Source organism: Rhipicephalus sanguineus, chromosome 4 (genome assembly GCF_013339695.2).
Source record: "Rhipicephalus sanguineus isolate Rsan-2018 chromosome 4, BIME_Rsan_1.4, whole genome shotgun sequence".
In the NCBI taxonomy this organism is placed as follows: domain Eukaryota; kingdom Metazoa; phylum Arthropoda; class Arachnida; order Ixodida; family Ixodidae; genus Rhipicephalus; species Rhipicephalus sanguineus.
Window position 1 is genome coordinate 49342366 of NC_051179.1, and position 26833 is coordinate 49369198.

Genomic DNA, 26833 nt, shown 5'->3' on the forward strand with positions numbered 1-26833 from the left:
GCCCGTGCCCCCCCCCCCCCCCGAAATTTTTTTTGCCATAGCATACAGAGCAAAAAATGACACTCGACCACATCTGCCTGCTCGTCCCCACTACAGATCAAGGAGGTGCCCCCCCCCCCCTCGAAAAAAATTTCTGCCTACGCCCCTGATATAGATGCAGCTTTTTCATCCTATTTACTGGACTTACACTCACTGATGAGAAAATATGAAGAGACCTCTAAGCCTCCACGTGCAAGTTCTTTCGACAGCAACATTCCCTGATACCAGCACGATCAATACCAGATCATTTCGAAATACTGTGCAGTAAATGACGTTAAACGCGGCTTATCCGTTCCGATGTGCTTTTTATAAGAAGTCCCGTAGATTTTAATCTTATACCAGCCTCAAATTTTTGTATCATATCGTGCATACGTAATTTTTCCCCACTACAATCAAACCCTGACTGAACAAGTTGTTCAGTTGCTAAGTGCTGCCGAGGCGTTCTCGACTACTCGTGACACCACGAGGGCGCCAGTGAGATCATATTTACTAAATCTATATTAAAACTCTCTTAGACGTTTTCTTGTGGTCTGAAGAATACCGCCTTACCATCTCGTGTCCGGGCAATATCAATTTCACAAGTTTCACTTTGGCTAGCTTTAAATCACGCTTCATTGAACCTACACTCCAAGAAAAAAAAAGGGAGTCATTTGGATCTTTTTTTTTGCATCCTGACTAGCCACGTATATAAGACTCTCTTTAATTAAAGAGACACGTTAACTCACTTTTAAGAAGACGTACCACAACTCTGCGAAGAGAGTATTATGGTCTCTATTAAGAGAGTCACTCTAAACAAGAAAAAATAGTCCTTTGACTCTGTCTTGTTAGTCCTGACAAGCCATGTATATGAATGTCTTAAAAAAAAACACACACACACGTTAACACACTTTTCGAGAGACGAGTCCAACGACTCTCCCAAGAGATTATAATAATCTCCAAGGAGAGTCCACGTGTGTCTTTAAAGAGAGTCATATACGTTGCACGTCAGGACTTACACAATACTCAAAGAACTTTTTCTCTTTTTTTTTCTTAAAGTGTATAGCCCAAATGACCTGACAAAATGAGAAAACAGTACAATTTCAGGACTTTTCTTTCGGAAAGAAATTCGGCGATCAGTATCTCTAATAACTGAAATGTTCCTTTCTTTTCGGCTGCTTATGAAATTTTTAAAGATACATAACAATTAAACTGACACAAGATGAACCACACAACACAAAATGAGCTTTACAGCGTGCTCATTACCGTTCTGTGGAACAGCAGCCAAGCACGCGTGACCACGGCGTTATAATAATAATGAAAGGAACCCATACAATGAGTCATTCACAGTTTTTTTTCTCTTAAATTGTTCTTTAATAACAGAGCCTCCTGTCCTCCATTGGTGACAGCAGCACAGTCTTGAAAAAACGTGGCCACCAAGAATGTACACGAACCTCTGGTGACCTGTGAAAACTCTCGGAAAGGCGCCCGAATACAACATCCCGCTGAGAACACCCGAACAAGAAGAAGATGAAGAAGGAGGACGAAAAAATAAATAAAAAACGAAAGTGAGGAAGAAAGAATCTCGCAGAGAACGGGCGCACGAAAGTGCTCGTGCTTACCATCAAATGCTCGCGACTTCAGAAAAAAACAAAAAAAAAACGAATTAGAAGAACGTAACAACACCAGATGTGTGTGTATACTCATTGCGACGACCATCGGGCTCTAATTAAAACACACGTCGATGACGAAAACTATAACCATAGCTTTACACGCGAAGTGAAGAAAAATAAAAGGTAACTGTCACGCTCTTACTGCTTCAGCAATATTTCAAGAGCGAGAAGACGAAGAACGAGGTTATAGAGTAATAGAGTGTTGTGTTCGAGGGCTTAGACTTGAGGCAATATTTTGCTTTTGTTTTTTACCCCTTTTCTTCGCAATTTTTTTCTCTCATTGCCTGCAGCGAAAGAAAATGCTCTACTTTAAATGATAGAGGAAAAAACTTTGCGCGAATGCGGCGCGAACAACACACGGCTTCGAGCCCCGTTCAACGCATGCAATACGTCCGACGCAGAAAGAGCAAAAGATAGTGCGCGAAACTGACGCAGAGCGGCGCTTGGTCAACGGTCACCATCATCATCATCATCTGTGCCTGTCTTTCAAAGCTCCTGAAAAGCGAGTTCGAGTTGGATGCACGGGTTCAAATTCGACACATGATCGGTTGGCTTAAAGAAAGAAGGCAAGAGGAAAATATGTGCCGCAGCTACAGTTCTTGTTAATTTGTTTGTCTCATCGTGTGAATATTGCGAGAGTGCCTTAACGAACATTTTTCTTGTCTCGCATAGAAGGGTTGATGACCCCGACCTCCACTCTCTCACACTAATCAATTACCCAACCGTGACTCAACTTGAAACTCATTCACGTGCACCCATTGCCTAACCCACAAGGTTAGGCCTAGCTTCAAAGTTAGGCCTAACTCTTCTCACTTTTCTTTTCTGCTCCAAGTTTAGATTTAATAGTCCGTAGAGCACGATAGGCGAGTGCACGCTTGCGCTGCACGTAGGTGAAGTCACGTATCAACTTCATAAAAGACAACCGTGACGTCGACTCATCTGACACACAAAGACGACAGAAAGGCAAGCGTATGTGGACAGCTCTTACGGACACAACAACAGAATCCCGCCTACGTGCAGACGAAGAAAACACCAACAACACCATATTTCTTTACACAAATAACGACAAAGTCACTTCGTCTCTGAGCATCACATAACTTGTCTTCGTGTATAAAATCTTGCGTAGAGCTCCCAATAGTCCAAATAATACCCTTGGGTAGTCGTGTTTCGCTTTAGTTGACCTCGTTTTACATTTCCTACGTCATTTCCAGGCATCCAACCTGAACAAGCTGCGTGAGCTCACAATGCCAAGGGCCATACCAGAAACAACAGCAATTCCGCGCGTATAGAAAGCATCAGGCGGGCCCGAAATAATAGGCTAACTTCTCGTGGATCTTTGTATTTTTGTTTGTTTGTTGAGGAACGCATGCCTGCCGGGCTGGGCAATGTTTCAACCTTTTTTTTCTTCTTTATTCCCTACTTTCTACAGTGGTTATTTTTTTTCTCCTGTACAACGTTATATGAAAAAATATGCTCAAGAAAAACAGCAAAAAGGCACACAATACAGACTCGAAGAGGGCCGTACAAAGCTTCCCCGACCTTCGACAATCGCAGCAGTTTTGTTTTGTTTCAAATCCCCCGAGAAAGGTGTTCCTTTTTTTTTTTGTTTTCTCAGCTTTTGATTTTTTTTTTTGCCACATGTACAAGACGCCCCCGTGCGCATCTTTTAGGGAGTAACGTATAGGCTTATGTATAGTATGCGCATGTAAATATATTGTATGTATATATATTTATAGAAAGAATCCCTTCTTGCGAAGAAGAGGAGCGCGGCGCGTGCACATAACGACGGCGCAGCGACGATGGCCTAAGGAGAAGCGAAGCGCACTAAAGCTTTCATATATTACACGCCTGTCTGTAGTGGGGAATCCCCTCTGGTTTTTGCTAACGAAGAACGCGTGCGTTTGCGAGAGGAACAGTATCATTTTGCGGGCACACTTCTAAAACAGCGTGGAGTGGTCGACTGCTTTTAAAAGCACGAAGAGCGTGTTTAAGAGCTGTGTAGCTCGAGCAGTTAATATATAGGGCCGCAATATCTTCTTCTCTCCATCTTTTTTTTCTTTTAAAGATTCTGGCAGCGAGGTAACACATCAACCAGGCAAACGGAACATTTCGCTACCTGTTCGCCACAGCATGCCGTAAATTTTTGCACGACTGACTAAAATAAAGTAAGGATCCATGAGAGTACAGACTGGGGTATACGTCGGGAACCTGCAAGATTTTTTAGCGGCCACCTTAGTCTTAGGTCGTACGGGCAGCGCCAGTAAAATTCATTCCCATTGTTGCGATAAGAATAAAAGCAAAAATAAAGGCATGGGAAAAACCTGTACCTGCCTACCTGTACGGGCAGCCCATGAAAAACGCAGTGGCCTAGAGTTGCAGGTGTGTCAAGGGCCCGTAATCGTGTGCCATAAGCCGTGTTTAGTCCGTGTGTCGCTCCTTTTAGGTATCACCGAAAAATAGCTCTGTACAGCGAAACGTTTTCCTTCTTCCGAGTTTAGTACAACTACATTTGGTCGATCAAAGTCAAGGTATAGAAAATGTCCGGCCTCTTTCTCAAGTTTGAATCAGCGAACTATAACTTGAACTGCTATCAATACATGCTGAATATTTTTTTTTCCTCAACTCAACAAGGTGTATTACTGAATAGGCGTCTATTGTTTTCTTTTTGTTACAGATGCTGTTTCACTAGCGCAGAATGAAAGAAAAGCTAGCAACTTAACGAAGACGTACAGCGATCGATGGCAATGGCGGCAAGTTAGTTACATACATCTTAGTGTAAAAAGGTGTTAACTCTATGATGCGCGCGCGTGACTGTGCGGGGTCAAGATCAAAGAATAAGTACGCTATAGCGAGGCTGACCTCGAGTGCAATGTAGTCTAGATGTCGCACTGGAAACCTGACGTTACTCAGGTTTATAGTCGAGTCCGAAAGAGAAGCGATAAAGGTGTGTCTATATAGCGATATCGCGGGAATCTCTAATAAGCTGAACGTAATGATGATAACGCCAGAAGCTACTTCGGTGGTTGCGAGTGAGCGACGATCCGAGAGTCGAGTAATCCAAGAAGTGAGCGCTGTAAGCTGCTGCCCTAAAATTGGCACGTACTTGGGTGGTTAAGCTCGCGTATTGCAGAGGGATTGCTAATCTAGAAAAAAAAAAAAAAAACGAAGCTAGGAGGAGCGGGAAGAGAGAAAGGAAAGACGGACGAAGAAGCGTAGATACGTTAACTTCGCATGGAGACCAAATCTGGTAATGGAAAGGTAGGCTGATGCTGATTTGCTGATGAAGCGAGGTCCCTGAACTTTCTGCTCATACTTAAGTTTAGCTCGAGCTCGGCAAACCGTGAAAGTAGAAGCGTGGGTGAGGAAGAGCACGTGACTAGAAACCGTATTGCCGATTATCGATACGGAAAGGAAGAACGCGGAAAGAAACTATAAGGTGGATTAGGAGGTACGATCGAAATAACAAAAAAGGAAAAAAAAATGAAACAATAAAAACCTGAGCGCGGGCGTCGTCCGGGAAATAAACGAAGCGTCTTATCGTGGTTGTTATAATATTTTTAGTCGAGGAAGCAAATAAGGAGCTCTGCCCTTGGTTTCCCGAGGAGCATCGCTATAATCAAGGTAAAAGAAAACCCAGCGCTTGCCGTAATATGATAAATTATACTTCAGGAAGTAATTTCGCCGTGGCTTAACCTAACCACGATGATGGAAATGCAAACAAAGTAAAATTCTATTATATACTTGGATGCAAAAAAAGCTCCTCTCCTACTACTTTCTAATTCTGGGACCAAATTAACGTAGATTTTTCGTTCGTGATAGTATATTTCCAATGGCTCGTTATAGTATATTTCCTAAGGCTAAGTTATTAGCCTTTGCTAATAATTTGTCGAAGGTTACAGTAGGCTGATGCTTGATCCTGCGGGCTGTTCCAGTGCGTGAACGTTTGGAATATAAACCCCCAATTAAATTACCTATAGATGTGTGAGCTTCAACGACGGTTCCCAACATTGTTCCGATTCCATGGTATACGCAGACAATCTGGGAGCTGTCCAGCGCATCGAAAGCCCCACGCGGGGCATAACGATAGCTTTTGTGTAAGTGCTAACTTTCAATGTCTCGGCAGAACAGATATATAGCGCGAGAACGTAAAGCGAAGCAACAACAGCGCGTGCAGTGAGGGGCCAAGTCATTGAACGAACTAGATAAGCGTATAAAAAAAAATAATGCGGAAGCTGGAAGAACCGATATCTACAGGTGGGAGATAAAAGAGAATTATCTTCTTTTTTAACGTCAAAGGCAGAGAGGCGTTGCAAGTACGACTGTCTTAGCGTGCCGCGGTGATATAACACCGCGCGAAAACGCTCAGCCATCGACTCTCGTCGCGACAAGCACATAACTACGCGTCGCGGCAACTGAGCAATAGAGATTAGAGAGCGATAGAGAAAAGAGGGAGTGGAAGTGATGACGTCACCACAGCAGCTATATATTATGTACAAGAGTCTTCGTTTCTTCGATGCTAAGTCGGTTAGCTATAACTATATAGGAAGTACGCTCGAGCTCCTTTAGGTAATAAGTAGGTTGTTCCTCCTTTCTTGCCACATATACAGTGTGCGGACAACCCTGGCGTGTACGCACCCACGACCTTACCATTTCTTCTTTTTGTTAGGCGCGTATAAGTAATTAAAGAGTTGCTGTATGTGTGTATGTGTGTGGGTGTCGCATTGTCACCTGTTGAACGGTATGGACGGCCGCCACGCATTTTTTTTCTTCACCTTTACACATTTGCCACAGGTGTAGTACATGTCACAACACGTGTCGTCTCTTCTTGCACACCCGTGTAATATATTTCTCTCCTTGTCTTTTTTTTACACCGATTTCTCAGGCTGTCGCATTTCGTTTACCCCTCTTTTTCAAAAAAACGCAGCCACGTAATATGCAAGCACACATACACCACGCACACACACACACACACACACACGAAAGTTCGGCAACAACATCAACAACAACGCTATTCACAACGCCAGTCGCTGTTTCTTTCCTCTCAACAACACACACATCTCTGTCGCTTCACCGGTTGAATCGAACGAAGTTGAAGAGGACAGAGGAAGAAGAAAGAAGATAAACACGTGGAAAACACCACTCGGTAATAGTTCGGTGTCGAGACGTGAAAACAACCTTGTCCGTCCATGCGAAAGAAAAAAAAAATGCACAGCGTGGTTTACAGAGCCCTAAGAAAAAATATACACGCTTCAGTCCGTACATAAATTCTCTACGCACTTCACAGTGTCACACCGCGTCGAGGAATGCTTTATGAGATGAACAAGCTCGGAGGTACATGTCTCGTCAAGTTTACCCAAGTTCCCACTTTTTCTGTTTTTTTTTTTAAATGTCTCACTCATTTAGCTCGCTGCGCCGCCCCAGGCCTGCCGCCATATTGATTTGTTCCTCACTATCCGCCTATCCTGCCGCCACGCCTAAAAAAAAAGTTCGGTAGGCACGTACACGTTATACAGTGGTTTGGAGAGATAACATAGAAATGATCATCGGAGGGAGTAGATTAAAAAAAAAAGTCAACAATAACAACCAAAGACTATAGATTCTGCCGCAGTGCGAAATATGACAAGACAGTATAACCACGCCGTAACTTCACGGCGAGCACTGAATGAGGTAAATTTCAGTGACATCACACCATACCAGTGGCAAGCAACGCCAAAGAGCAAAATGCAAGAGCACAACACAGCCGCACAACGAGAAGCTCGTGTTCCGTAATTTGTGGTATATACCACATCAACGTCGCTATACCGACCACCGGACTTGTAGAAAACAGCAACAGCAGAGATCTTAAAACTATATCTGCTTGCTACGAATAATATATTGCAGCCCAAATTTTGTGGCAAATACAGCGTTTTTCGGGCTTTTCTCCTCTTTCCGGGTTTTTCAAGAACTGTTCAATGACGTAAGCGTATACGTCACGACTACAGCATTCGCTATAACCCCGACCAACATGAGCATTTAAAATTACGCGTGCATTGATTATCTTGTTGTTTATTTTTGCCATTCCTTTTCTTGCTTTTTTTTGTTAATTCAGTGCAAATTTCATGATGTTTGCATAGCCGGCACTAACTCTGCCTACCGTCCCCTCCAGAAGTACTTGCTGTTGCTGGGCTATGATCACTTAGCGCAAGAAAACGTTATTTTGCGCTAAGAGACCATAGCTTTATGGCCTGTACGCACTACCATCCCATGCTTTCACATATAAATAAAAAGAAAGTAAATAAGAAGGCAAACCGGCTGGTGTAGGTACACCACTGAAGGAACCCACTATTGCGACGGAAGCCAATATAAGGTAAGCGCATTTAAGGTAGAACAGAGAATTAAAAAAGAAACACGGCATTTCTGAATGGCCAGAAAGAAAATATAGCTTTCCACTCCAAGAAAGCCAGCGACACAGGAGCCGGTAAGCACGTCGACTGCGCGTCGGCCAGTCAATTTAGCCCGATGCGTGCGTGTAAGGGGAACGGAGGAGAAAAGGTACTCAATATTTATAGGGCCATGCCTCGATGCGCAGCTATTTTGACGTGGTCGAAGGTCGTAGGGCGCGCAGAAAAATGGCTCTTCTGAAGGAAAAACACTTTCGGTATAGGGCCTTTTCGAGGATGGCAGGCCACGTAAACGAAAGTAAAGCGCCCGGAAAACGGTTGGTTGCCCGCGAATTGACGACCATCGAACGCTTTCCGAATTTTGACTTCGCTCGAATTGACTTCGCTGGGCGGCGTAGTTCCGCCTTTTTGCTTCCTTTCAGCGTGCTGTGGCTCGGTTTGGGTGAATGTTAAGAACAGTACGTCCTCGTGATGAATTACTGAGGCGAAACGAAGGAACGTTATAGTATGCCTGACCAAGAAGCTACTCCCGATTCGTGATTAATTAGCACCACTTAAGTCCCTTTAACGGGCTGCTTCTGATACATCGCAAAATTGGCCTAGATATCGATAGCTCCTTCAAAATTCCCTTTATTTATTGAGTGAAAAAACAATAACCCTCCACACTGGCGCAGAATATGATGACAAGTCTTTTGAAGCTGAGACCCCAAATCGTGGTATTTGTTGTGACGTCATAAGATTTCGCGGTGCAGTTCCCCCAATACGAACCTTTCTCCTGCCTGAGGGTTCGTGAAAGCTACCCGATCAAGACTTGATAATTGTGCACGTTCGAATGAAAAATGAACCACGTTTAAGTTCCTAAATTCTAATTAAGCAGAAGTGTAAGAATAATGTTACGTCACCGATGTTGTTGGCTAGACGTGAAAGTGACGGGACTGCATTTTGTTTTCGCCTCGTTTACGACCCGCCGGGCCTTTTGTTAGCGTTAAGACTTATCTAACTGCTGTTCTAGAAACGTGAGCTGGAAACACTATCTCTTTCTAGGAACCCTTGAAGAAGAAGTAGTGTTAACGGTTTTAAGCGGCTATAACTCCACAAGTTACTTCCATTCTTCCAGTCGAATGTATCGTTTTGCTGCTACATCTTCTGTAAAAAGTGTATAGACCAACACATTCTCCTTTCCTTATCGACACTAAGTTCCTCAAGATATGAACTAAAAAAAAAGAAAACTCCAAAGAAAGTAGCCGAGGTTATGGGGGACTTAATCTAGTGGCAAGTCGAGCGAAGACACCGTAAAACGCTAATCCAGAGGCTTACGAAGCTTACCAGGCCATCAGCGGTAGCGTATAAAGTGATCCCGGCAGTACATAAACCACCGAAAGTAAACACCACTCTGGTCCTAGCTCCTATACGCTGACCCGGCTTAACAACAGGAAGCTGCTGTGTACAATGATGATCGTGCTGAAGACATAAGGAAAAGCCGGTAGTTATAAAACCGAGATCGTATGAGAGTCGTAAAACTCTTCACGCGCTTCAAAGGAAGCTTATGTTTTGCCCCACGAGGTACGGAAGTCGAGGCTTTTGTTGAAAGCCGCTTCGGTCCTTCTGATGGACTCATGCACAAAGTGCGGAAACAGCATGCCGACTTCGGAACGTGAACGGGGGGAAAAAAAAGACAACTATTTCTTTTATACTTTAGAAAGAGTTTGAGATCTACCGGCGTGCCTATAGGTCCTGCTATTATGATGACAGATTAATTAGATTAATTGATTAAATTGCGGGGTTCTGCATGCCGGAACCACGGTACGATTGTGAAGCACGCCGTACTGTGGGACTCCGGATCAATTCTGCAAAGCTTCGGTTCTTTAACGTGCACCTAAATCTAAGAACGCGGATGTTTCTGCATGTTGCACCACTCAAATGCGGCCGCCGCCGCGATTGGGAATCATACCCGCGTCGACGTCTCCATGTTCTCAGTTACAAATTCTGAGCGCATTCATATAGGCATTTCTGTTAACTCGCGTATCTATACCTTACTTTCATATAGACCATTCGAAACCTGGAGCTCTGTAAGTTGAGCGAATTGGTCAGATATGCTGAATCAAGATGCATGGCGCGAAAAAAATAATAAAAAACGCGGTTGCGTTAGTGCACCGACAGGAAAAGCGTTGGTAGATGTGAGTTTGCCCTGACAACGTGTGTTCCCTCGTGTTCGCGTTTCTTTTTGTTTGTTTCTTTGCTTTCGCAAAATTTATTGTTTCCGCAAACATATAAGACAATGGACGAATGCAAATATTTGCTATTGGTCTATCTCTCTTGGTGTACACTTCTGGCGCAAAGAAACTTCCAGGCAAAATTTTGCACACGAAAGCAGTTTATAAACAATTTATGGATCGTAGCAAATATAATGTTGAAGGCCATAAGTCAGAAGGCAGCGTACAGGCATGCTATTAGATACCCTTACATATATTTTCAACTTTTGTGAATATAGATTTAGTAGTCAACTGACGTCAAATAGCCCGTCTTCCCGCCGACTTTCTTTTGCATGCGTATAAGTTCCGGATGTCGCACCGACAATTCTCAATTGAAAGTACTACCGCGCCGCTCCCAAGACTTATGGCTTCCTTAAAAGCCTCTGCACTCTGGCGTGTGGCCTGATCTTGCTTAACTATTTTTTTAGCCTCCCTACTCATCTGCCGCTCCGAGCGGATTGGGGATATACTACACGTTTAAAGTGCATTCTTTGGATCTTTTTCATCGTGTAGCTTATGGCTTCCTTGAAAGCCTCTGCACTCTCGCGTGTGGCCTGATCTTGCTTAAATATTTTTTTAGTCTACCTACTCATATATCGCTCTGAGCAGATTGGGGATACATTACACGTTTAAAGTGCATTCCTTGGATCTTTTTCATCGTGAAGGGTAAGGGCTGTCATCACGGCCATAAAACTCACTTTCATCAAAGTAGTGGTTGCCAGTACTTTTAAGCAAAAAGCACCGTCTCTGGCGTAAGCTTTGAAGCTCTCGCGGACAGGCCTTAAGAATTGATATACACACTTTATACACTTTTAGCTAACTATTTTGCTTTTCTTTAGGCTTTCACTTTTGTCTTTTGTATACAGAAAATCACTAGTGTCCGCCGACGTTGACAATCATCTATTGCGATACTTATTGTGAACAAACACTCAAATCATTTGAAGATTTTCTATGAACAATAGCCAGCAGACGCGGGCGCTATCTATAGACTATGAATAGACATCATGGTGGTCTTTAGGGTTATCGATCTGCAGACTTCATAGGAGGTTTACTATCTGTAGGCTCATTAAATGAAGGCTTGCAGACGATCTATAAGCTTAAGAATGTTTATAGTCTTTCTATAAGTCTCGTGTAACGGAGTTTGAAGAGTTAACCCCATTTGATATCGTGCAGCATTCCGGAACGAAAATCTTCTGTTACTCGACAGATCCGGAGACCGGCATAGGAAGAGCACTGTTTTGTCTCCTGAGCTATACGGCCCGACGACATATTTTGTCACTACTGAAGAGGGTTCGAAACTTTTGACAGGAAAAAATTAAAAAAAAAAACAACAACAACGCACGCGTACCGTGTAGCTTTTAAAAGCCTAAGGACTGCAACACACAACTACAGTCCTACAACGCAAGTGTAAAGCGAACAACACAGAATATAAGACCTTTCTAAAATACGTACAAATCGTTTTGTGCCCACTCGGGGGACACTGTTACCGATCAGTACGAGGATTCTTTATGGAATGCTATAGGTTTCGGCGTAAGAGGTCTTTCTATATCTCAAGGTTGTTAGGCTTAACAGTGAATTTCTTTAGCCAGCTAGCGATCCAAGTTACGGAGTCAGAGAACGCAACTCAGAAGGAAGCAACAGGGTAACAACTAACTGAGCAGTACTTCTGTATATACGTCTTAACAAGCTATGCCACTCTAAATAATAAGCAGTCGCTTTATAATTGTAACTGTTTGCTTTAAAGTTTTACGCTTAGGTAAGTAGTAACAGCAACAATAAAGTAAAGAACTCATGAAAGAAAGGAGGCAACAAAGCAGGCACAAGTACAGCAACCTGAACGTAGTAAAACGGAACCTGTGCAGCCCTCGTTTGCGCATGCCTGCATAACAATGTATATACCCTAACAACGGTAAAGCCGTGTACAGGCTATCTTCGTAAGCATGACCACAATCACTCTGCGGACGACCTGTACCTTCACTCTCACACGCCGATCGAGGTACGCTGGAAAAACAAAAACAAAACAAAGTGCTGGTCACCGGGAGTGACAGGCGATAGACGCGGCACATACCGAGATCAACGCTAATATTACAGTCGGTCATATACATTCACGATTTCTTTCTTTCTTTTGATTCAGCGTGTTATACGTGCTTCACCTCCGCTCCGTATACACAGACGACGAAGGAAGGGCTATACATATTACAGGTCTAGCCCCCGGTTACGTCACGAACAAAACACTCGAAGACTCTTGTGTGTAAACGAGTTGATTCGATGTCGCGGTCAGTCGAGCACACAGTCTCACTCTGAGTACCGCAACACTACTCGCACTGGCTGTCGGAGCCACGTCGAAAAAAGTTTTCGTCCCAGGAGACGGTGGCACAACAGCGGCACGATCGACATAAGCGCACAACACAAAAACGACGCGCTGAGTTTTTTTGTCTTTCTTCTCTTTTCTTTGGCGCAGCGCAGCAGCAGCAGTCAAGGCAGGAGGGACAGTTGATGCACCGTCGAAGATTGCACGAAGCCAGCGCGAGCAAGCGTGGGTACTATAATCTATATAAGAACGGCGCTGGGCATTACTGGGCTGTGAGGACATCTCTGAGTCCCGCATTCGCAACGCGTATCGAATCGACTCGAGTGGATTTGGTGACTGAATCGTTGCATGCGCTTCGAGAACGTTGCTTGACGACAAGTCCCGTAACGACGAGTTGCTAGGGAAACACACATCCCTTCGATAATTTTTTTTTTTTTTTCGCGGAAGTTGAAACCTCCTATTGCGAAACTATAGCTCTCGAATCGCCTGGGACGTTTAGCGGAGCGCCCAGATTGCTTCATTCGAAAAGCGCGCTCAATCCTCCACTATAGGTACCGAGACGAATCGAGGTGCAGTGGCGAATTCGGGAATTATGCTTCCTTCCTGATAGGTAAGCGTTTCTTGTGATGGGTACTCTTCTCACTTTCAGTTAAGTACGGGCACTTAATATTTCTTCTCGGAAACGAAACGTGGTGTACGCTATGCGGGGTTTTAGTAAACGTTCCATAATCTTATCTTACCTTTCGAATATGTAAACTGCATCTGAAATGTCGCCGTTCCTAATCGTGCATGATAAAACGGATGCTATACGACATCTTCAGTCCAGGAAGGCCCTCATCTCATCAACGCTGTCAAATTTAAGCAGTCAGAACCACTGCTATGGTGCCGAACAAATCGACCTTAAAGATCGGCTGTCACAATCTAGTTTTCACGTACTTCAGGTTGATAACGATCGAGGAACACGTGCTAATCTCCGTTCACGTTCGTCAAGTCATGCGACATGTCACATATATGAGGCAATGTGTACATGTTTCCTTTTTAAGTTTCCGTCAGCTCCGCTCCTGACGTAGCGAAGGGAAGCGCTTCTCTATAGTCATCTCGGAATGCGCGGAAGCTCTTGAAGTACATCTCTTTAGTTAACCAACAAATTCTGGAAGACATCGTTATAGTAAACTTTGGGCACCGGCATGCTCACTCAGTACGTTCCTTTTATAACGAATCCGCTGAGGGATGTTGTCGAGGGCGGTAACAGTGGTGTACTTGTTTCGGCTGCTCAGGCATACAAAGCATTCCACTAAATTCAAAGGACAAGGTCTCCTTCGTCGCGACTAACACCGGATGTACAAAGATTAAAGCTCTTTTCTTGTCGCGAAGGCTTCATGCCCTCCCGTATGACATACACATTACGCAACCAAATCAACACCCGCCCTAGAGATGCTGTCCCGCACAGCCCAGCAGGAGCAGGTAAAGCGTTAGCTATTACAGCGGTGGTTTGGCGCTAAATAAAATGTAAAAAGGATCGCTCGGAGTCACGCAGGGGGACAGAACAAGCCGAGCCGGAGACCTATCTCAAACCGGCCAGCGTCGCGCGCCGCCGCCCCAATCGTGGCAACGGCGCGCGGAACAGCGTAGCGCGGCTGAGGACGGGTCTCCGGCGGGGCCGACGGCTGTCGGCGGAAGCGACGGTTGCTGCTGCTGCTGCTGCTGCTGATGCGGCGTAGGCGGTGGCGGCGACGGCGACAACAGAGGCTGCTCGACCTCGCGCTCGTCTTGATCCGCGTTGCTGGGCTCCTGTCGCCGCCAGGCAGACGGCGGGCTCCACTGCTCGTCGCCCTCTTCGTCGTGTCAGTTCTCGGTGGAGCCCGAGCGCGCCACCATGGGCGGCTGCAGGACTCCCAGCCTGCCGCCACCTCCTCCCGCTCCGCCGCCTGCGGACAGGTTGACGGTGGACCAGCTCGGCCGGCTGCTCAGCGACGCCGCGTCGTCCGGGTGCAGGTGCGTGTGGCGGGGCTGATTCAGCAGCGGCTGCTGTTGCAGCGGTGGTGCTTGTAGCGGCAGCGGCTGTTGCTGCGGCCCCAGCACTGCGGCGCCGCACTCCGGCAGCGGCATCGAGCCCGGCGGGTAGGACTGGCTCGACGCCGGCGGCTGTGGCTGCGGCGCGGCAGCGTAGTACGCGCCGCACGAGCGCGCCACGGCCTCCGGCAGCGCCTCGAGCTGCTCGTGGATGGCGGCGAGCCGCTCTTCGAGCGTCGCCAGCCGCTCGTCGAACAACTCCTGGCGCGCGTTCATGTCCGACACTATCTCGTACACCGAATTCTGAGTCTGTAGACACAAACACCGTATCACCACACCGACACACAGGGATGCACCAAGCACAGGCGTACGGTAGACAACGCGTCCAGGATTCGCGTTTCGCGGGGTTGGCCGTAGAGCGCCAACAAGCACAGGCGTACAGCAGACGATGTGTCCAGGGTTCGTTGTAGGGCGCGTTTCCGAGGAGTTGGCCGTAGGTCATCGATTGGCACGAAGAGCCGTGATTCACCATTGTTCACGGTAAAGGGAACAAGGAGAGCAGTACGGTGTCAGAGCCCAAGGATTCCGGCCAGTTGAGTCAGGCAGTTTTCATACGTTTTTCGGTGATAACAGGTATGCGGCAGTTGTTTTGCGGGAGTCCACGGAAATGTGTGCAGGATGACAGGTGGTTTTTGTTCAAGGAAGGAGAGATGGGATTCATAACGAGGTGAGTTGGTTTTTTTTTTGTGAGACAAGAAGGAGGTTGGGTCGTAAGGGAAGCAAGAGGGATGGTCGGGAGGAATGGAAGAGAAAGAGAAGCCGATATTCAGTAAAACGAATTTCAGGGAACTAAGTTAGTTCAGCACTATATAGGCACAATAGTTAGCATTTACTTAAGCACTGTTACTTTGTGAACACAACGAAACTTCTGAATTACTTCTGTACTAAAACTTCTGTACTATAACTTCTGCACTAAAACTTCTGTACTAAAACTTCTGTACTAAACTTCTGTACTAAAGCTTCTGTACTGAACTTCTGTGCTGAAGTTCTGTACTAAAGTTCTGCTTTAAGGTTCTGTACTAAGGTTCTGTACTAAACTTTTGCCATAAATATTCTGCAATAAAGCTTCTGTACGAAACTTCTGTACTAAACTTCTGCATACTTCTGTGGCGGCAACGCAATAACTTAAGCGTTTGACTGAGTCATTTTTATTGATATTTCTTACTCTCTGAAATAAGAATAGTAGAAGACAAGTTGAACATCGATGAGAGCATCAATGTGGACTAATAGATTATATAACTTGCTGTTTAATGTTAAGCTAGTTATTTAATTCAATTGAGGATGGCTGCATCATTGCGTAAAGAATTGACACAGTTACTTTACATTATATAGACTATTTTCTCGGCTGAAATGTGAATAAATAATGAAGAAATTCCATAGATGAATAAGTTAAAAAAATAACCGAAAACAAATGTTCAGAAACCATCTCTTACCTTTGCCATATCTGTAATTGTGTTTGCGTTGTCCATAAGCTTCCTTTGGTCCATTTTAACCTTTCTGAGACTGAGAAGAAGAAAAAGATGAGAAAGCAAGTCACGGGAAAGAACCAACCTCCGTCCATTTCGCAATGAACCGGAAACGATAGATCACTTTTTTTCGCTCATGCCGCCGTTCTGCCTCACTCCGCAGAATGTTTCTTGAAATGCCGACTGTAAAAGCTGGGTTTAACATTCACTACTTCTAACCTGTTGCCGTTTCGAGCCAGTCAGTTTGGTGCAAGGCACAGTGCTATTCTAACTGCGCTACATAAGTTCACCCAAACAACCGGAAGATTACGCTGTTAGTGCTACCGACCACTGGAAACATTTTTTTCTTTGCTTATCTTTTATTCATGGCTTTTTGAATTAATTTATCTCATTCACTTTTTTTTATTTACGTCACGTTTCGTCCTCCTCTTTCTTTTTAATGTTGCATAGCGTTTACATTTCCCCTACGCGACAAAACGAAACAAAAGGTTTGTGTTTATCGCAGACACAATGCACGTTATGAAGTCACGGCGCTCGGCTTTGTACACGACCTGCTTAAGTGCAAAATTACAAGCTTTGAAAGACAAGTTTGATGAATTGGTGCTGAAAACAAAGACGCGTGCTTGCAGACAAGTGGCGAACTAATCTGCGTTGTTTATCCTCCGTTGAACGACATTATTCTAATATCCAGCGGAAGTTGATGACATATGGTGTTTTATGGAGAAAGGGACAGTGATGACCAAAGAGCGCCAGATCATGATATAGAATGTGATCAGTGATGATGTGATGTTAAGTGGCTGTATGAGGGCCTACAATACTGCGTACGATATGTGCGTAAAGAAATATAACTATTTTTTTGAAAATGTAGCGGGAATTAAAGGACGCAGGAAAATAATGAACGACGATGTCAGTGTGATCATCCCACAGCAATGTACCGCACACTTTCGATCCGTAGGCTTTTATTGAGATATGTTTACACGTCCTCATTACTAGGTAAGATTATCTTAATTAATCCAGCTCCGCAACTTCTAAACGGCGTAAAATTAACTCACTTTTTTTTCTAAGTACACTGTGCACACAGATGCCACGGCAATATTTTGGTTAAAGGAGAAATATCGACTAGGCACCGGTAATGGCGAGTATGCAATAGCTACAACACATCGTCGTTAACGCGAAAATACAAATCAATGTAAAATAAATAAAAACGGTAGCAAAGTGTCCCTTAGTCTACGAGGTAATGTTGTAATTGTAAATTGTAAATTGTAAACGATTCTACCGAACTGCAGCAATTAAGGTCGTCTAGGTATACGTAAAAATTGCATAAGCGACAATTGTTGGAGAAGCTGTCACTCCCTTCGCTCGACTCTAACAGAAAAAAAAAAAGAGAACGATTTTGGACCGAGTGAATATACGACTCGTGCGTGAAAACTGAAAACTGAACAATGTCGGATGAGAACGGTGAAGCATAATGCCGTAACTGCGGTCTTTACTACTCCACAAGTACCAAGTGACAGTTATGTAAATTACACGTGAAAGACAAAACAACACTAACGACTTCTGCACTCACCTGTAGATTGCGAGGAGGAATTTGCGCTGGTGCGCTCTCACTTTGGAAGGGTTCACACGTTTCACAAGCCTAGTGTTTTTGTAGATGAGCCACGTCTCTCGTAATACGTTGGCCGCAGCGTTTTTCAACTGAAACAAACGAAGGGGGAAAGAGTTACGGCGGAGATGGTGTATATTGTCACGTGGTCGTGACGTCGTCGAAGGCAGCAGTCAGCACGTCAGAGATGAAACTCTTTATTTGGCCGAACTTGTGGCCGGGAAACTGAAAGACAAACTACAGCAATGCACTGATAGCGGCGAACAGAGCGTCGACCGTCGATCAACTCCCAAGCGGTCAAGCGCGTCGGCTTTTATACAGGCGCTATCGAACTTTCCAGGGATATCGCTGGTGGCGGCGTTATCTCTCGATAAAGCTGGAATATTCGCGTGCGGCGCGCAATCTTAATAAAACGATCTACTACAATCGCGAAGCTTCTCGAACACTGCTTCGCGGACAGCGTCGAGCGTTGATAACCGTCCTTGCTGGTCAAACCCGAATACATCGAAATAAAACAAGAAGTGGGCGTGGCAATATATAGAGTGAAGAAAGTGTTGATTGTTTCACTTAGTTGCTTACGTTCAATTAACTGCTTAATTGTGCGCGCGGTAGGGAAGCGAGACACGATTACCTAATGTGAGCATGCATGCGGTCGTGCACCGCTGTATCTTCCTCAAAACTAAAATAATGTTTGTTGCTTCTTTATCCGCTGATCAGTAATTCATTTTTTTTTTCACGTTTAATTCAACGTAGGTGCACTGTGAGCTCCATCGTTCACAGCTCACTTCACGTAGCTTCGAAGCAAAAAAAAAGAAAAGAAAGAAAAATCAGCAAATTAGTGTTCACTTGTGGTCAACCCGATACAACTTACCTCCAAGCCCAGACGACCACCCTCACAGATCTGAGCCTGGTAAAAGCGAACTTATTTGGGATTCATCACTTCCCCAATCTTGGGGTTTTTCGAGGAATGATCCTTCGGTGCTTGCACGTCGTGACGTCGAATGGATCCCTACAGCCGTTTTCATGTATATAAGTTCACTGCAGTACCGTTCATTTAACTGCTACAGATGCAAAACGGCAACGTCTACTGTACAAGATGGCTGCACTTAAAACGCATCCGTAAAACACCCTGTAATGAACGTAAGAAATGCCGTCGCGTCCCGAACGCAAGCGCGTTTACCAGCCAAAAGCGTGCAGTATGGTAGCATCTGCAGTCGACGCTGAAGTAATATCGACTCACCCTTTTCGTCAGTTGAGTGTCCATCATAAAATTGTGGACGTGCTTTTCGGCTCGTGTGAGCTCCAGCTTTCGCGCTATCACAGCAACAACCAGGGCTGTACAACCGGCCCCCTGTGAGTGTTTAGAGAGACGAAACCACAGTAAGCATCCGTTGAAAAAAAAAAAAAAAAAGAAAACGGAGAGCCTCACTGCAGACATTTATGACTTACAACACACCGACCACGCGAGGCATAAATCAAGATTAGGCCTATGCAGTATGTACGGCTACGATATCGAACGATGTGTTCATGTGCGAAGCACCGAGTTGCGTGATGGCGTTGCTCTTTGATGGGGTGTGCTGCATGCGCAGTTTACTTTTCAAAAGCAAGATATGTTGTTTTGCGTATGAAAAGGATGCCGTCAGTGTAATCTGCGGCGGTAGCCCGACAGAAATCAATCGGACGCCTTCCAGTAGGACTAGCTGGAATAGACGACTGCTAGCCGTGGTGTGCAGTACCGATAACTGCTAGACAAATGCAATAGACAACTGCTAACGGTGTGCAGTTCCGACAAGTAAAAAAAAAAAGAAGAGAGAGAGAGAAGAGAAATCTTAACAAATAAATAAAATTTTGTGAATATCAACAGAGGTTAAAATGCATACCTAAATGCTGAAATAAAGCGTTATAGTTGGCAGCAGGACGATACCTTTCCCGCGCTTTCAGCTTTTCAATCTACAATAATACGTCATATTAGAATGGTAAAATATGCTATGAATGCTTTATTTTCTTTCGTTTAACCGAGAAAGGTTCACTAATAAATGAAGGCTCGGCGTCATTTGTTTGTTTTAGCGCCGAAATAACGCCGGAATACGTCGGAGCGGCGCCTGTCGGAGTCATGTTTCACAAATTTCAAAGCAATTTCTCTGATCTATAGTTCATTTTAATCTCTCTCTCTCTCTCTCTCTCACACACACACACACACACACACACACACACACACACACACACACACACACACACACACACACACACACACACACACACACACACACACACACACACCACAACACACACACATAATTCCACGAACTTTGCTAGCTTGAGTTTGATTTATTTTAAAAGCAGCACACCTATTCTTTACCGGTAATCGATTATACTGACTCAATCAGAGGTTGTCAAAGCCAGTGATGTCACAGTGAGGTGATGCGCGAACTTCACGGCGGCGTCGCCACCGTTCTTTCATTGTCGAGCTCCCGTTGGCTTACGAAGCCCCCTTTCACTGTAAGAGCGGCCTTTATTTTGCTATTCTCCTTCAAAGTAGCGAAACTTAGCCTTTCTTCAGAACAAAGACCAAGTGACTACGTTCGCCGTCATTGTAGAACATGGTGACAGCATTCAATGCGCGAGGATCCTTGCCGTCACGTAGGCGTCACAGTAACGATCGACGTGTCTCGACAGCTTGTCGAAAACTAATGTTCTTTGCGCTCTCAATGCACTCAAAGAGGCGAATACTCTTTCTGTTCCTTCATTTAGAACGGCAGTGTCGTAAACACCACGCCACTTACACGATGGCATCTGGGGAGACACGAGAACGAGCAGCACCACTTGTACGGCATGCTGGCCATCTAATGCTTGAAGGAGAATGACAAGCAGATATATTTCGATGAACAGGCGCTGGAGGACACTGACCCCGTGTCACCGTGTCGACCAAATAAATAATTAAGAAAAGAGGGGAATTGAATGCAAACCCGTTAAACGGTCGTTGCATCTCAACTCAGTGAAACAGCTCACGATACGACTCACTCAACCAAGACTGGCACTCCAATGTTTTTTTGTACGTTTGTTATTGTGCGAAGGAAGGACCCATCTATGGGTATACTCAAGGGGGACACGTCGTTTGAGACAGAAGACGATGTCCAACGTCGCTCCACTCATTCACTCGTGGTCTAGTCGCCAGAGACGCCTTGCGACACGCCGTATAAATAACGGCCGTGCAGGGCCTTGCGGCGTTTATGGCCGATAAAAAAAGTTTTTGACCTCGTCCCACAGTGTGAGAGAGAGAGAGAGAGAGGGGGGGTGCGAAACATTTTTTACACTGCGTCAAACGGAGCGGATACACAAAAAGTTTACCCGCATACAGCGTGCCCAGCATGCTTTACGGCGGGAGGCTGGCAAGAAAAAATTGAGAATGTCGTCTCGAAATCTGTGTTGGAAGTCGTAAGCGCGCTCAGTAGAGCCAGTAAGGCCAATAAAGAAACGTCGGGCAGCATCAGTAGATACATCCAAATATATGCAGACAGGGCCTTCAGTATTGTCCCGCCTGGCGACATTCGGTGACGTCGTCAATATTCAGCGTGACGGGACTTCGCGACAGTCGTATATGCAGATGAAAACGTACAGTAAAAGGAAAACGTTGCGGCTGGAGATCGAGATAAACAAAAGAAGAAGAATAAGTAAAGAGTGAGTTGAGCGAGAAAGTGACGGGTCTGCCGCAGAGAATTACGCTCTCGGCGTAGCGGGCTTTAATGAACACGACGTGGCTCGTTCCCGGTTGGATAAAAAACGCAAAACGTTCGCAGTAACACAGTTTGGCGTCGATCGTTGCTACCTCACTAAAAGCAGCCAATGAACAGTCGTCGCCGAGGCACTGAAACGTTGGAGACAGAATTCATAGACTTATATACTTACGTTAGCAAGACCTATCTGTCTATGGTCGACCATCTTCATTGAATAATTGCTCCGTCATGACGATCGGATGTTACACACTCTCTAAATGAAACGACTTTCACACACACCAACACACAACACACCACACACACACACACACACACACACACCTCACACACTACACACTATATATATTATATATATATTATATATATATATATAATATATATATTATATATTATAATATATATATTATATATATATATATATCGTATATATATAATATAGATATATATATATATATATATTTCTTATGTGTACAGGAAGAGCTGAGCTCGAATGGAATCATCACAGGCACTGCAGTGTCTCGATTCATAGAGAAGAAAAGAGAATAACGGAAAGCAGGCCACAGTTGATTGGAAAGATCGAACGTGAGTGAAGAGCGAAGTGCGCCGACGAGACGACGTTTCTATACGCGTACAATAGGCGGGTAGATGGTCAAAGAAATAAATATATTATATAGAACTCAGAGCCGCGCAGAGAAAGGACGGTATTCGATTTCACGTGTCGGATACAGTTTCGCTAAACGCGATGTCAGGTTAGTTCGTGTTGTCAAGCGACCAGACAATGTAAGCGAGCGTGAGCGGACGCGGCATGTTAGTTTTGTTTGAGGCGCGACGGACGTGCACGTACCCGAATAGGCGCTTTCGACTCTTTCGCGAAAAAGGCGGCTCTGTCAGGAAAAAGAAAGTGAGGAAGAGTACGAACGGTCGTGTGCAACGCGATGGTGGGTAAACAACAGGCTGTGGGAATCATAAGGCTGTGGTCGATACAGAACGTTTATTGAAACTTTGTGCTTGTCGGAACAAAACCACACTTTTATTATTGGTACAAGAGACAGCAGGTTACGATGAGATTAGGAAGCTTATAGCATGTGTAGGGAGGGAGTTAGCTGGTACACACCTTCGTTGAGTGAGTGAGTGAGTGAGTGAGTGAGTGAGTGAGTGAGTGAGTGAGTGAGTGAGTGAGTGAGTGAGTGAGTGAGTGAGTGAGTGAGTGAGTGAGTGAGTGAGTGAGTGAGTGAGTGAGTGAGTGAGTGAGATAGCGAGAGAGCGAGCGAGCGAGCGATCAATCGATCGATTGATCGATCGAGTGATCAAGTGATTGAGCGAGCAAGTGAGTTTGTATTCTTAAAGTTATGGTTATAGTGCTTGGTTAGGTGAATCCAGCCTAGCGGAGACACTGGCAGAATAAGGCCGGTGCTGCCGTATGTAGTGGAGGTACTCAATCTACTTCCTCACGAGCGGCAGTACTTCATCATCAACAGAGATGTAACTTCGCATCTTGCTTAGTGTTGATCCTTGTGTAGACTTGTTGAACTGTGCTGCAGACTGCCGCATTACGACATCTACTAAACTTACGCAACACCCATAGAACCTCAATAACAATGGCATCGAATTTCCTGGCCAGGTGTGCCACACCATGTTATACATAACATGCCCCGGGCGACCATAACAGTTACAGGTTTTTTTATTTTTTCCCGTAAGTGGTTTCTTTCCCCAATTCGTGGAAGCGGGTATTGGTGAGTTTCCTGAATCGATTCTATTAGCAAGAAAGTGTCTCTCGTTCCCAGAACTCCCGCATCCTCTTTTGACGTCGAACGTTTAACTATCCCGAACACACAAATATCGCTTTGCATCCTCGCGCGCCTAGATTTGGTTTCCGTTTCCGCAGCGCGATCGCTCAGCCCCGGAATTCCATACGAACCAGGGAGATCAAATCGCGAGTACCCTTCGGCCGCCATTTCATTTCCGGGCCCAGAAATTTCCCCAAGCCGCTAACGTTCCGGCGCCGTGACGACGGTCTTCGAGCCACAAATTAAGTGAGCTCAAATTACGTATACCCGTCTTCTGGGAACGCCGGAAACTACGGGGGAGAAAAGCTTTTCCTATAGGCACGAAGGCTTCTCGCTCTTCGTCTCCTCGGCCGTCTCTTCTATCGCGTCTTCCGGAGAACTTCCTTCCGCTCTTTCCTTCTCTCCTTCGCCCTCTCGCAGTCTTCTCGCTCTATGTCTTGGAGCGGAAACAAGGAACAGACTAATTAGCCGAACAGACTCGACCTCACGCTAACAGGACGGGAGCGAAGAAGAAGAAGCGTGTGAAACTAGATACTCCCTGCAATGGCAGCAGCGCAGATCGAGGAGGAAATCTTTAGGGAAATCACGCGAAGGAAAGCGCGCGTCCAAGCGCACGAGCCGAGCCAAGAACAAAGACAAACCACTAGCGATAGAGAAAGAAAGGGTGGGAAGGGGGGTGGGGGGAGCTTGCGGTGTCGCCAGTGAAGCGGCGTAGATCAAGTTGCCTTGTAAGCATAGAATAAGGAAGGGGCCATGGGAGGCAGGGAAGTCGCGCTAAGTAAATGAGGTAGCGCCGAGCTGCGACGTCGCGGAGACGGAAGCGCGAATGAACGACGCGACCGAGCAAGACCAAAGTAAAGCGGCCGCTGTCGACACTGCAGGCGTCGCTAATTCTCTTACGCATACTGGTCGGAGGGGTAGTCTGAAGGGAGAGGCGAAATTATGCGAGACGACTGACTGACTCTATATACATGTATGCGAAGTATGTGGAGATCACGGCGGCAACGTGCGGTGGTGGGCGGTGTAGACTGTCGCTAATGCGATAGAGTCCCAAGACTCTTGTACTGCGAGGGGAAAAGCGTCGCCAGCCGCCGGGTCGGAGAGAGCGAGTGACGACGCCTAGACGCGACGTTATAGACACGAGACGGAACAAACGTCGTTAACGCTATGTAGACGGGACTGGAGGAGTGCGTAAGATATGCGATATATGGATAGGAGGCGGGGATGAATAGAAACGGGCAGAGAAATAATTTGCCGCGTCGCGTGCCGCCTGTGGAGAATGGCGATAGAGCGCGGGAGGTGATGGAAAGAAAGAAAGAAAGAAAGAAAGAAAGAAAGAAAGAAAGAAAGAAAGAAAGAAAGAAAGAAAGAAAGAAAGAAAGAAAGAAAGAAAAAAGAAGCGTAGAAACGATCAATAATAATTGTTGCGGTTTTACGACCCAAAGCTACGACATGATTATGAGAGACGCCGTAGTGGAGGGCTCCAGAAATTTTGAACACCTGCGGTTCTTTACGTGCACCTAAATCGAAGCACACATGGGAATCTAGCATTTCGCCTCCATCGAAATGCGGCTGCCGCGACCGGGATGCGATACCGCAACCTTCGGGTCGGCAGTCAGGCACGATAACCACTAGATAACCGCGGTGGGTAGAAAGAAAGAAAGAAAGAAAGAAAGAAAGAAAGAAAGAAAGAAAGAAAGAAAGAAAGAAAGAAAGAAAGAAAGAAAGAAAGAAAGAAATTGAAAAGTCAGAAGAGGACCGTAATTCAAGACGACCTTCAATGCGATTGCATGCTTGCGTCCAAGTTGTGCATCGTAGGTTCTCGGCAGGGGGATGAACGGCATGTGCTTTTTAATCTGGCGCTAAATCGCGTCACTTTTTCTTTTCTATCTGCGTGTAATGAATCAGCAACAATGAACGGCGGTGAGTTAGTGAGCACTATCAAGCTCCGGTGCTGTCTATGGTATGTCCTAACACACGGATGACAACGTGTGCTGCAACATACAGTGACACAGTTACGCAATCGCCTGGCTTCTGTAACCGGCTGTATTGAGGCGGCGAGCCCCGCTTCTCCCTTCCTGGCTGTTCTTTCAGTTGATTGTTCAATCGCTCTAACAATTGCGTAGGGTAGCAAACCGGACGTGGGTCTGGTTGACCTCCCCACTTCTCTTTTATCTCCGTTTCCTTCTGATATAGCGAAGTCGCAAAGGATTTTCTTATGACAATAGCCATCACCTGAAGCATTAACATCAGTAGCGCTCACTTATATCTGAGAAGAAAAGGAAGAAACGTATAAAGGCAGGGAGGTTAACCAAGTTGGACCTGGCTTGCTACGTTACACTTGGGTAAGGGGCAAGCAGCCGGAAACACAAAAACAAAGGGAAAAAAAGAGGAACGGAAGAGGCGGTGATTCGCGCACACCCACACGCAACAGCCTCTACCACGCAATCGCAGAAGGCCACAGAACTCACTCGTCTTAAAAAGTGAAGCAGTGTGTGCACTATGTATAGTAAAACCTCGGTGATACGAATCTCGCGGGGTTACCAAAAATATTCGTATCATCCGGAATTCGTATCACCAGAAAACATGAAAAATTAGTATGCGACAAAAGAAAGTTGGCATACGTTTGGTTTAGTGTTTCTGAGGGCCGCAGCGACGTCATGAACAGCTCTGAATAATTGCCAGTAACGTTTTTAGACGTCAACGATTATACTTGTACTCGTAAATATGCGGTGCATGCGCGCGTGTGTAATTAATGAACCAGATGTGTTGTGCCCCGTGACCGCTAGTAGCCCCTTCCTAATATTTTCTGCATGACACTACAGTACTGCGGCGAAAGCGACTTAAGACGCGCTTTGCACACGATAGATAGAGGCCAAGCTCCTTCGCCAAGACCGTCCGTTTCGTCTCTTGGGGTCTTCGTCCACGTTTCATGGGCCTTCATGACGGACCCGCAGCCCAAGTTTCAGTCTTGTTTCATAGAACGTCTGATTGCGGGAACATGGCTTGCATCAACGTGGCAGGCACGTGTTAACACAGTACAAGAACGCTGCTGCCTCGAGCACAGGAGCACGCGTCAACTCGTCGAAAAAGCGCGACGTCAACGTCATGTGTAATGTAAACGCGAAGGCGCATAAAGGCCTCCAAGATTCGCGCGCACTATCTCGGAGGTAACGACTTACCGTTGACGGTCGCGCAGCGCGTATGCCCGCGCCCGCGCGTGACTGCTGCGTCTTCCGCGGCAGCGCGGGCAGCACCTGTTCGTACCTGTGTGCTAGCGTACGTTCGTATCAAAAGTCGCGGGGTGTAAATCGGTTCGCAACAACCGTACTCCAATACATTGCAGGCTAACGGGCCTTGGCCGGGACCACAGAAAAATTCGTATCACCCCGAAATTCGTACGAGCCGTGATCGTATCACCGAGGTTTTACTGTAATAAGTACGCATTAGATTACATTATTGAGCGTCATTGGTAAATATCTTAGCTCGCTTTACGCGAAAAGTTATTCCTTATGTTTTATTACTTACAAGGGCGAACC

At 45.6% G+C, this 26833-nt stretch overlaps 1 protein-coding gene across 4 annotated transcripts in view; it reads right to left on the reverse strand.

Moving 5' to 3' along the window:
• Nucleotides 1–1365: 1365 nt before the first annotated feature.
• LOC119389938 (small conductance calcium-activated potassium channel protein) overlaps nucleotides 1366–26833 on the reverse strand; it is a 257296-nt gene continuing 231828 nt past the window's right edge. For all 4 annotated transcript variants that reach the window (XM_037657388.2, XM_037657389.2, XM_037657391.2 and 1 more), the window contains 4 exons: nucleotides 19014–19124; nucleotides 17738–17865; nucleotides 16138–16207; nucleotides 1366–14953 (listed from right to left, as the gene is read on the reverse strand). In XM_037657388.2, coding sequence (XP_037513316.1) covers nucleotides 14477–14953; nucleotides 16138–16207; nucleotides 17738–17865; nucleotides 19014–19124 — 786 coding nt within the window. In that variant the 3' untranslated portion in view covers nucleotides 1366–14476. The remainder of the gene's footprint in view (nucleotides 14954–16137; nucleotides 16208–17737; nucleotides 17866–19013; nucleotides 19125–26833) is intronic.